General features: G+C 39.0%; 1 protein-coding gene across 1 annotated transcript; it reads right to left on the bottom strand.

Annotated features, from left to right (window-relative positions):
- Positions 1 to 6,528: 6,528 nt before the first annotated feature.
- smim13 (small integral membrane protein 13) lies at positions 6,529 to 10,858 on the bottom strand. The gene is made up of 2 exons (XM_034125335.1): positions 10,381 to 10,858; positions 6,529 to 7,703 (listed from the first exon to the last, which is right to left on the bottom strand). The coding sequence occupies exons 1-2, from the start codon at positions 10,454 to 10,456 to the stop codon at positions 7,513 to 7,515; spliced, it is 267 nt and encodes an 88-aa protein (XP_033981226.1). The 5' UTR covers positions 10,457 to 10,858; the 3' UTR covers positions 6,529 to 7,512.
- Positions 10,859 to 12,281: the final 1,423 nt, after the last annotated feature.

The raw sequence follows: 12,281 nt of genomic DNA, 5'->3' as shown, positions 1-12,281 counted from the left end.
TGGAACTACGGGTTGGGGGTATTGTTTCCGCCCGGACATATATGTTGACGGTACCTCCGGGGTACCTACAGTGTGTGTGTCCCTTTCACTTTCTCTTCTCCTCTTTCCTGCAACCCGACAGCACGTCGATTTCTGCTCCCCAATAAAGAGAGATTTGCACCTTCGATGCACCGCCTCCGTCTCCCTTCTCTCGGCACTACAATATACTGTATTAGGATTAGCTAGCAAGCAGTAAAATTAAACCCACCTTTACCAGGTGCAACAGCATTTAGTCAATAATTGTAATCCAGATATCTAATCCTTTTTTTCTCAAATGGATCATCCTGCATCATGGATACTTTTACTTTTTTTAGGCTAGGCCTACTTAAAATATATTTTTGATATATATTAGTATTCGCAGGACATTTACTTCCAAAAGGGAAGGGAATCGATCTTCCACCACAGCATGAGGACATATTGTGGCTCTGAAGTGAGAAAAACAGCTTTTAGCTGATTAATGCTTCGACCTGTGGATGGATTGAATCAATGAGTTATTTTAGTCCCGGCAGCTGTAATAGATGCACTCAGACCAGGAGAACACTCAGTCCCTCTGCTCCTGTGTCTTCTGTCACCAGGGGCAGTGTGCCAAGCATCTCATAAATTACTGTCTTTGCTTCGCCACAATTCAACAACTACGTAAGGTGCTGCAGAGACAGAGCTAAAGCTGCATTTTGCTGAATCCCCTGAGCAGCTGTCTCCACCGCGCTCCCCGATGAGATACCGTCTAGTCAGGACGTGAAACAGCTAACAGGTGTTGGGACTGCTGAGATGGAAATTTAGCAGTGACATAAAGCAGGGGAACAGTCAGCTGCTCACCTGTCTGCCAGTGAACAAACAGGGAGAGGTCATGGAGGAGATAATGTGTAGTATCTGCAGCCGACAGCAGGAGCAGAGCTGGACTGTTTACACAGAGGAGAGAGTTGGAGGAGAGAGGATGTCATTTCCTTGGTTCACCACAATCATTTCCTGTAAAGTATTTGCAGGCTCTGAAATTACAGCTTCGTAGCTCGGCCTCTTTTTTTCTGAAAAGCTACCCCAGCTGCAGGCAGAAAAGTACTGTGAGGGAGAGGGGCATCATTAGGATGAATAAAAGTACCAGTGAAGGTTCGCCTCAAAGTCAATTTACTGTAAGGGCGGCTTCTTAATGTCCTGCATGTGTTTCCAGGAGATGATGGATGCAGGGGATGCTCAACTTCTGAGTCATACCACAGCGATACGCCTCAGAGCTGGCAGTCATGGATGAAGTACAACAGTAGCACTACAGTGCATACATACCGTTACAAGTAAGAGCCATGCGTTCAGAATTACTCAATTACAAATCATACAAATATCACCATACAAATCAGTGGCGGAATGTACATTTACTCAACTACTGTACCTAACTATAATTTGTAGGTATGGCTACTTTTAGTTTGAATATTCCAGTTTCTGATACTTTATATTTCCAATTCACTACAATACAGAGGCATATATTATATGTTTTAATCCACACATTTATTTGACAATGTTGGTTTATAATACAAAATATGAATAATCTGATAAAAATCATGATATATATGCTATATTTATTCCAAAGGTGAAGTATTTTTTGAATGCTCAAACTTTATGCACATTTTAAATGCTTTACTTGTATTTGTAACAGGATTTCTACACTGGTATTTCCACTTTTACTTAAAGAGGCCCTATTAGGCTTTGGGGGTTTTTCCCTTCAATCTAGTGTTGTATAGGTTTATGTGCATGTAAATGGTCTGAAATCCCAAAGTGTCTCTCCCACACACTCCCCCCCCCCCCTGCCTGAAACGCCTCCATTGTAGTCCTTTGTTCACTTCGTAATATAATGACATCACTATGTAACACGCGCCCTTCTATTGGCTAGACACATTGTACATGATAGGCTAAAGGGCGGGACATTTCTAAGCAATTGACAAATCACAACAGAGTCAGCCAGCTAACCAATCAGAGCAGACTGGGCTCTGGTTTCAGACAGAGGGTGAAAAGAGGTGCTGCAGCACAGGCAGTATGAGGAAAATAAAGAGCTTTTTGAACATGAAAGCATGTCCAAGATGAACAAAATACAAACGTGATCCTAAAAATGAGCATGATAGGGCCCTTTATAAAGACCTGAGTACTTCATGGAACTCATCATGAAGATTTGCCTGTATCTGAATGAAGTATTATGGATTAGATGTATGCATATATATTAATGCATTCATTTAAATGTTGCAGCTGGTAAACTAAATTAAGTAATATATAAGGTGCAGGTTCTTTAATAATACATCTTAAAGGGGACCTATCATGCAAAATGCACTTTTGTACGTCTTTTATATGTGTCCCCCGGTGTTCCAGGGAACTCACCAAGTGTCAGAAAACACAACCCTCTCTATTTTCCTCCATACCCAAATCTCTAAAAAAGGGGCTGCAACGGATCTGATAAAAACTGATCCAGATTTGAACACTGTCCTGACGTCAGGAAAGTGGCGCTACGGCTATTGGGCCAACTCTCCACCTATCAGGGGAATGTGGGGTTGGGCCACGGCCGGCCATTGCCGCTCAAAAGCGCTGGAGACGCTGTAGTACATATGCCAGGCCTGTAAGTGGCGCTGTAGTCGGCCACAAAAGCAGCGAAGAAGACTTCCCGCGCATGGTTGCCATGGTTACCCTTCTGTTTATTCTCCGCTGTGGCTTTTTTTTCTCCCTCCCCGAGGCAAGCGTTTGCTCCTGCTGCTTTAATTCAATGCAATCCCTCCCCGTCGAGGCAAGCACTGTAATTCTCTCCGGTTAGTCCACCAGCAGATGACAAACACCCACCTCTCCGCCTCTTCCAAGGAACGAGGGGACCGTGTGGCAGAGTTTCAGTTAGGTTTTCTTTCGCCGGTCAAGATGTCCGTTAAAGTTGAAATCTTCCGGACAAAATTTGAAAAGTGCCGGTCAAAGGTCTTCTTTGTTATTTATTGAGCTTTAAAACAAATGAATAACGACTCTATATAATAATATAATAAAACACGGAGGACGGAGATCTGCTCCCTCTTCTGACAGCCCAGCAGCTGTTCAGAGCACGCTCCCCTCTCCTGCAGGGGGGCGTGGTCAGCTGCAGCTCACAGAATCAGCCCCCTGCAAAAACAGTGCTGGAAAGAGCAAATGGAGCGAAATGAGGCATGGCTAAAATGCAGGATCTGTTTGGTATTTTGAAAAAAAAACTATATTTATATACTTTATATAGGTATGGCCCTACTGGCCCTATATTGTTCAAATATAGCATGATAGGTGTCCTTTAAATCATTTTTTATCTATCTACAGATGTCAGATAACGTTAATAGAGTTAATAGTACAATAATTCCCTCTGAAATGTAGCAGAAATTGCAAACCCTAAAGTAAAGTGAGCACATAAAACTTAATAAAGTAAATGTATTTAGCTACTTCCCATCACCTCCTTTTTTAGTTCCTCAACCTAAATATAAAGTTAAGACTGCAGATAGAGGATAAGTATGTTGTTGCAGCCTTGGGTAAAATAATCATTTGAGTTTTGGAGGAGCTAACTGAGAAAAGACACAAGCTCTGGGGAAATTCAATATATTTGAACTTTTAAAGAGTGTCAGTTTTGACAATGGAATCCTTTGGGCCTCACTGTGCTGCATGTTTGCCGCCACAATAATTGCATCCCTGCGTTGTATTATGCTCAAGCACTTTAGGAATACTAATGACCCCCGGGGCTGAAATGGATTAAGCTTAGTCAAAGACTAAAATGCTCTTTTAAAGCTAGACTGACTCAAATGACATTATGCATATAGTAGATGAATTCACTGCATTGACTCCAGGGGCAGTCATTAATGGTAATCCAGCCACAGCTTAAAGGGTGCAGAGACAACAAGAAGAGGAGAAGGTGCTTGATATGTTTTATCATCCATTTCTGTCTTCAAAACTAAGAAAGGTCAAATTAACTGTTTATTCAAATCTAGTTTTAAGTTTGAAACCATCCTCAAACAAGTGTCAAAGTGATTAAAATCCAAGTGATGGATTTTATTCTCTATGTAGATGGATTTTATCTCACAAATAGCAACTAAATACATGTAACACAGCAATGTATTTAAATTACCAAATTAATGAAAAATACCATTAAATTAAAGTCATTCATTCCAAGGGGTTTAAGCCAGATATATTATTTTCGCTTAAACGCTTTATGTAGAATACAAAATGATATATATATGTTGATTATCTTTATTTGGCACTGGTGATGTGAGGGTTAAACTGCCTGGTTTAGATTGATGTCTTTCGGGATTGTATAGCTTTATTGCCCAATTTACACATTTGTGAGATAAGTTTTTAAAGTAAGTCTCATTATATCACTTAATTTGTAACATATTAGATTTAGTAAGTAACCTCACTGCCAATAGTGAATCGACTGTATTATGTAGCATGTTGCTCATGTAAGTGTTCCCCTTGAGGCTGTGACAGTTTGTCTGTTTTCTATCTGTGCCACACTGCCATCTGCTGGCAGGACAGCTGAACATACTGCTGGAGCTGGGAGACTTCACAGAGCTGGGAGACGGTGGGAGAGCTGTAGCTCAAATGAAAGTCCTCCAGGATAATACAAATCAGATGTTTATTTTATTTTACAAAAGTGGTCCAAGTCTGCCTGGAGAACAATGTCTTAAAAAAACAACGCTGTTTTGTGCTCCTTCTGATTGGAACAAGTTACCTGTAAATATCCCTCTTTGGTTTAGTATTTTTGTTAAACATATTGTGTCTTTTATTATTCAATATTGTTTCTTATTTTTTGCTTGCTTTTCTTTTTCTTTTCTCTTACTTTGTTATGCAAATTCAATGTTAAACATGTGAAAACCTGGTGAAAACCTAACCAATGACAGATTTATATTATTCAGACCATCTCAAATTTATTGATTTCATTAGACTGCACCTTTGGCACAGATTACATTCTCTTATATGATGAAATACAAGTTTTGCTCACCTGGATCTGGAGATTGTTCTGCCATTCTCCTGTGCGGATCCTCTTGAGCTCAGTCAGGTTGGATGGGGCTCGGCAAAGGCCGGACATTTTCAAATCTGTACAGCAATCTTTAGCTGGGTTCACGTTATGGCGACTTGTCCCTTTGTCATGAGCCGTGCCTGGTATCCTCCTGACAAGTTGCTTGGAAAGGAGGCCAAACAATCCAATCTCACCTCTTAGCAAAATCATCTTCAAATTAAGAGATTCCTTAAGTGGATTATTTCAAACTCCAAGAATACTTTCATTAGTCTCTAGCTGAGGATTTGTCAGTGATGGTTATCCTTCTGTAAGTGATCCCCAGTCTAGACAAGCAGTCATCTCAAGGAAGATTCCTTATAACTAAGAATATCTTAGTTGTTACAAAGGCTGCTGTTCTTTTTGGGATCTTCCCCAGAGCTCTGCCTCCACAAAATGAAGCCTCTGAGCGTTACAGGCAGCTGGTTTGAGGCCTTTATATAAACAGATGTGTGTCTTTACCAATCAGTGAGGACTCCAGTCAGGGTGGCTGGCTGCTAAGGAAAGGTGCTTCAATTCTTCCTATCTGACCTCGCTCATCATAGGGACCCTCCTTTACCAAAGGAAAGGGGATAATGGTATATCACAAATCCTTGTAAGGTGCATAGAAAAAAAAGAAATTAGCATATATAGCTAACTAGCTAGATTCTCTGAGCAATTGTTGTTTTCCATCAAATTATTGGACCACAAATCATGTTTCCTCATTTTTCGATTTGTGGTAATGAGTCCAGATTCATGAAGGGAGAAACTAAATATTATATAATGCTAACATTAAGCTAACTATTTAAATTGTCTCTGATTAATCTGCCGATATTATTCTAGATTTATCGAATGATCATTTGGTCTCTTAAAGGTGGGGTAGGTAATTTTGGAGAAACCAGCTCGAGATCGCTAGAATTTGAAAATACACAGCTGGAAAAAATCTGCCACTTCCTTACAGAGCCCCTCCTCCAACACACACGAACGCGCACATGACCAATGAGGGCACGAGATAAGTTTGTGCACAGATGGAAGGCTGACGGGCAGGTAGGCCATCCAGTTATTTTAGCCGGGCTAAAATGATTGGTCGTGCTTTTTACAGTATTACGGCTTCCACAGATGAAATGTTATGTATTTATTGTCAAAGCACTATTGTCAAATTACATACCCCACCTTTAATGTGAGAAAATAATGAATAATACCCATCCAAGTTCATCAAGTCAAAAGGGCTGTCTTGTTTTGTCAGTACAAAACAAAGAGATGTTTAATTTAATAGAATATTAAACAGAGAAAAACAGACAACCCTTCTTACTTTTTCTGACATTTTTGATGAGAAAATAACCTTAATGATTGATCAGGTATTAATATAGCTGGAGGAATACATTTTTGTTCAACTTAATCGTCATCTTTCTACAGTTAGAAGTAATTTGTATGTTTACAGACTATATAAAAAAAAAAAGGTACCATAAATCAAATGTCCATACAAACAGTCCAACAAACAGGTCAGTGCTCATGGCATTGTTTATTTGAAACTACTGCTCCACTGAAGAAGAAAATGAATCACTGCTGATCAAAAGGTGCAAGAGTTACATGAGTTTAACCTGGAGGGAGAATATCACACAGATATTGGTTAGGTCAGCTCTGATTTCTAATGGATTCAAACCGGTCAGCTATACAAAAAGGAGGTCATGTGACGAACAGTGGATGCCATCTAAACGGCCACATGTGCAGCCGAGGCACAGGGAACAGGAGAGGAAGCCTCGCTGCTCCGACTGATAAAGTAACAACGTTGATTCTCAACACTTAGATTGCCTTCAAATCTTCTCCTGACTCTTCACGTATAAATCTATTTATTTTTAAAGAACGAGGAGTTGCAAGCTCACATTTTACACAACAAGTTATTTGTTATCTTCATCTTGGAGGCGTTGGGCCTTATCTACTGACAGTTTCTATGTTTGTCCATTAAACGCAGAGCACACTGCAAGAAACAACAAAACAACAGCAGACACATTCCTCTCATTGCACTTCTTCAAAGAAAAGAAAATCGTCAGTTGTACAAATCACCCTCGGGTTATCTTCAGTTGGTGAAATGATGCAGACAAGCTCATTTTTAACCGCCTACTTTTTTCAAAGTAAGACTTTTTTTTCTAAAACAAGATTAAAACATGTAGATTAAAATGAGCACATCTCTTGGTGTCCTCTGATACTTCACATGGGTGGCAGGAAGCAGCGTGGCCGTCACTATTGCAGGATAAGAGGAGGAGCGTGAGGTGAGCCCCAGAACATAATTACCCAGAATGAACACGCAGAAATGGACAGTAATGGCTTTTCCCTTTGAAACCAGGAGATCTGCCTGGTCAGTTTAAAGTGTCTTGGTGGAGAGGAGGGCTGAATGTCCTCGCCTCTGACGATCACACATGGCGGTTCAGAGTGAGGGGTGGTGAGTGAGGGAAACAGTGGCAGTGTGGAGGATCTTATGAAGTGTTTTCTGTGAAGGCGACTCTTTGGCGTGCGCTCCGGGGTCTACTCCTCGTCGGGGCGCTGGCTGTCCGCTCGCTCTTGGGTTCGGACGGCTGCGTTTCCACCTGCGGGCTGCTGGCGTCTCCCAGAAGCTCGCGCAGGAACTTGAACTTGGACAGGAAGAGCTGCCAGACTACATACCAACCTGAGGGGCAAACAGACAGGGGGAGAGGATGTTTACTGGCATATAAAAGGCAGTCTTAAAACCACAGGTGAACCTCATGTAGTAACATTACACTGAGTCACAGAGGAAAGTGTACACAAAGAAATGTACACAGACTTTGCCAATAAAGCCGAATATTTGGTAGCACTTTACAATAAGACTACCCTTATAAAGGGTTTACGAATAGTTTGTAATTCATTTATTAATTAAGTTGTGAACACTTTATAAATCATTAATAAGCTTTTATAAGACATGAGATAAACAGGGCACCTGTGACCGGTTGCTTGCCAAATAGTGAGCCCATATTTATCTGTACTGCTAAGCCTTATATTGGCTACTTAGCTTACTTTGTCTTCTTCATCAGCCAGCATCCTTGGTATCTGTTGTCCACTGACTTGATTCTCGCTAAGTAGCCAATATAAGGTTTAGTCATCTTGCCAAATAGTGAGCCTGTGTTGATGTATGAAAACTATGTTAGAACTGGTTTATAAATGGTTCTTAATGATTAATAAAGTGTTTACAACCTAATTCATAACCTAATTATAAACCCTTTATAAGGGTAGTCTTATTCTAAAGTGGTAACGAATATTTTTAAACCAATCCAAAAAAAAGATGGTGGCCAGAAATTACATCTCTTCCAAGATGTGTACAACATGAACCAACATTTAAAAGTATTATTTGACACAATATTTTTCAATTTTTATTGTTTCATATTCTTAAAATTAATAGTATGTTTATTTTTTATTTTTTTAAAGGCAACAGACTAGATAGAGCTGGTAAATGGGCTATTTTGCAAAAAGAAATTTCAATATCGTATTTACTTTTCATCAAGATGGACAGAAGGGCAGCTGTGGAAAATAACCACGTGTATTTATTTAAGTACTGTACTAAAAAAAGTGTCTTTCTTTAAAGTTCTTCTCAGATCCATGTTTTAAATACAACTGAATTATAATATTATGGTTTTAAACAAAGCAAAGAAGTGGTTGAATTTAGCTCCGACTAGTGCTGGGCGGTAAACCGTTTCATACCGAATACTTTATATATATGAACTTTATATCGTATGATATGAATTTTTCATATACCCCAATACCGTTGCGGTGTTACAAAATGTGTAAAGTCTGAGATGTCTCGGGGCTCAACAAGCTTTGGCAAAGCCTTAATGTAGCCTCGCTAGCCTGTACATAATGTTCAGCTAGAGCGCTTTATGGTGTTCATATTGTAGCCATTTTGAGTATTAAATGTGTTAAACGGTTGATAAAGTCTCTATAGTTACTTGCACTAGTTTTATTTGTTTACTTGAGTACTGTCAGTGTAGTGAAGCAAGGTTTATCAAGTTGCACTTTTTATTCTGAACCTAAGTTTGGAGGTCAATCATAAAGAAGTATTGAAAAGCGTATTTTCAAACAGTTCTTTTGTTGCAAGTTGCTATGTGGTACGCAAAGTTAGCACAATAAAATGGTTTACATATTGCAGTTGTTCCATGCATTCTGATCCCTTCACCACATAAGACTCATAAGGGCCACCATTGATCATTTGTTTTGAGTGGGGCCAAAACGTATACATGTAAATAGATTTCCAATCATTGAAAAATAAATGAATATTGTGATATAACGTGATAATTTAGAAAAAAAACGAGATATGAGTTGTTTGTCATACCGCACAGCCCTAGCTCCAACTACAACATATTAAAAAACATCAATAATAATAATAACAATATCAAAAATATATATTTAACAAACACCAACAGGGCCATTCTGCATAAAATCTATTTTTACTTGATTGATAATACTTCTGTAGTTACACTTAAGTAATATTTTTTAAATGTATTACATTTACTCATATTTCTATTTTAATTGTGTCGTGTTGGTACTTTACTCGAGTAGATCATTTGTATACTTCTTCTACCATGGCAAAGGATTCTTTTGGGACTCTGGAAATACTTTCAAAACTATTGTTCGTTTTTTTTAAATATGGCAGGGTATTTATCTTTCAAGAAAACAGCTGCTTAGCCCTGGATCTGTAGTTACAGTTAAGAGACATAAACTGATCAGGTGGAGGAAGAGGAGGAGATAGAAAAACAGACTCTGCTGGAGGCCATAGAGGAGCAGCAGGGTTATGTTGTGACTTCAGCTCTGCTCGTGATAAAAATAGAAACGCCGTACTGAAATCGAAACGTGCCAGACATGTAATACACCCTGACCTGTCATACAAGACAACTTAACATAAATAGTTAGACATTAGGGCAGAAAATGTTCCAATATTCCTTAAGGAGATCAGCCAATGCGTAATCCGCTCCTGCAGCCTTATTGGGGCAGCGTGTCTTTGTTACCCGTCTTATTATGACACATTAACGATACATCCAGACAGTAATATCTCACAGCAGCAGGACGGATATCTACCATTCAAGCTGCATTTTAAAAAGCTCCACCTCCTTTTATCCGTGTTTCATTTTAACTAAGAAGCCCCAACAATACCTTACCATGTGTATATCAAGAACATGATAGGACCCTAACTCATATCCTTATGAGTTAGCAGCTTTGTGCCCTCACTATCTATCAAAAACAAAGCTGTTTTGTTACAGATACATAAGGTACAGTATGGCTCAGAAAGTGAGCTTGTTATGTAAGTAACTGATCAAGGTTATTTCCTTTAAACTCACCAAACAGCATGAAGAGCAGCGCACACACCAGTGTGGCCACAATGACCAGCAGTGTGAGCCCGACACTCTGCCACATCTTAGCGGACACTGGGTAACAACACCAGCATAAGGAGGGGTCTGTCTGCGGTGTGTTTTCTGCCCCACACCGCACACTAAAACACGCAGCTAGCTAGCTCTGTTAGCCGCCTGGCAGCAGAGTTAGTTAGCTGTGGAGAAAAACAAACAGCAGCACATCGCACAGCAGCTTGTAGCGTCTGTCTGGCTAGCTAGTTAGCTCGCTGGTTGTCAAACGGAGCCACTTTAGTTTAAAAAAACAGATTTTAGCATTAGCTAACGTTAGCTGGTCACAGCAGGGTTTAGTCCTTCTTCTGTGTGCTACATCACTGCAACATGTGTTGTTATTATCACAGACAGAGACAGTGCAGCAGCTACAGTAACTTGGCTAAGAAGACAACAAAATAAACGTCATGAAATTGATTCACACTGCGCATGTGCAAGATCTATTTGACTTCTGGGTAGTGAAGTTCTTATTTTTCTTCTTCTTCTTCTTCTTCTTCTTCTTCTTCTAGAACCTTTTTGTATTAATCTTGAACCAGAGTAAAATGAGAGGTCAAATTATTTATTTGGTAAAAAAACTAGAAAAAACATTTCACAAGAAAAACCACAGCTCAGCTATTTAAAATAATAATTGTATACTATTAGAAAAGCACACTTTAGCAGTCTAAACATACTAATGGACCACAAAACATGTTATTCAAACACTATATGACAGTTATAAACTTTTCTGGTGTCAAGAAGATAAAAGAAAACCTGTTGTGGTCAGATAAAGAAAATTACTTCACAAAAGAAACTAACAAAGCAAGGTTGGACCAAAATCATCAGTTAAAATCAAATATACATTATTCTATCTCAAACTTAAACATTGTGGATAAAGAAGAACAATCTTTATACTTAAGTTTCCTTCTTTTAGAGTGAAATTTGAAAGCACTACTGCATTGTATTTGCATATCCAGCAGGAGGAGTCATCATCAAACGCCTGTAACCCGGTGATTTGTTTTCAAGTGTCAGTATGTTTTGTAGTTGGAGGTATTCTTATATTCTGACACAACATCATATTTCCCACAAATGTTCTCATCAAGTCAGCTCCCACCTTTGCTTGGTTTCTCTTACAACATTTAAACAGTATGTAAATGAAGCTTTGAGGTAAATATAGAAGTACAAAAGTATCTTGTGAAAAGATTAAATAAGATTAGATTCAAAAATATGTAATCAAATGTATTGATGTAACGCTATCAGGTGGGAGAAGTACTTAAACGTGTAAATATGTAAAAGTTTAAAATACCCAATTACAAGTAAAGTCTTGATTTAATAATGTTCCAAAAGTATCTCAAAAGTGATCCTAAAACCAGTACCACATTGTGAATGCAAATGAAGTGTTTTCAGCCTGTCACTCACCCTCATTCCTCATTCTGACATTGAGGAACAGCACTTCATGTCTTGACTTGCAGTGGAGCACATCCCTGCATGTACGCCAGCATGAGTATTTGCATATTCTGCTGAGGCACGGTGAGTACATGAGTCACTCTTCAAGACTTCATTTTAAACACCTGTAAGAAGAACACTGGGTATAACTAAAGTATGTGGATCCAGCCCAGGAATCTGAAAGCCTTAGGAGCCTTCTCTCTGAATGGGTTTAACGACCAGATTTTTTAATTAAGGATTTGGATTGAATTTGAATAAAACATAACATGAGACTGAAATGTTTAGCCAACAGCTTTACCACTGAGTTTTATTTTGAATGCACATTAGAGGGAGGTTAAAGCTGTACAGAGAGAATAAAACAACACAATACAACGTTTATATAATACAGTATAACATATTTAGAATTAGAAAGGAAATGA

The sequence above is a fragment of the Trematomus bernacchii genome, unplaced genomic scaffold (genome assembly GCF_902827165.1).
Source record: "Trematomus bernacchii unplaced genomic scaffold, fTreBer1.1, whole genome shotgun sequence".
Lineage (NCBI taxonomy): Eukaryota > Metazoa > Chordata > Actinopteri > Perciformes > Nototheniidae > Trematomus > Trematomus bernacchii.
The sequence above is the reverse complement of the archived record's forward strand: the minus strand, read 5'-3'. Positions and strand labels throughout refer to the sequence as shown.

Bases quoted from the DNA above. Each gene is read 5' to 3' on its own strand.
- smim13 (XM_034125335.1), bottom strand. From the start codon at position 10,456: ATGTGGCAGAGTGTCGGGCTCACACTGCTGGTCATTGTGGCCACACTG. The intron at 7,704-10,380 runs GTGAGTTTAAAG...TTTGCCCCTCAG, and splicing joins GCTGCTCTTCATGCTGTTTG to GTTGGTATGTAGTCTGGCAG.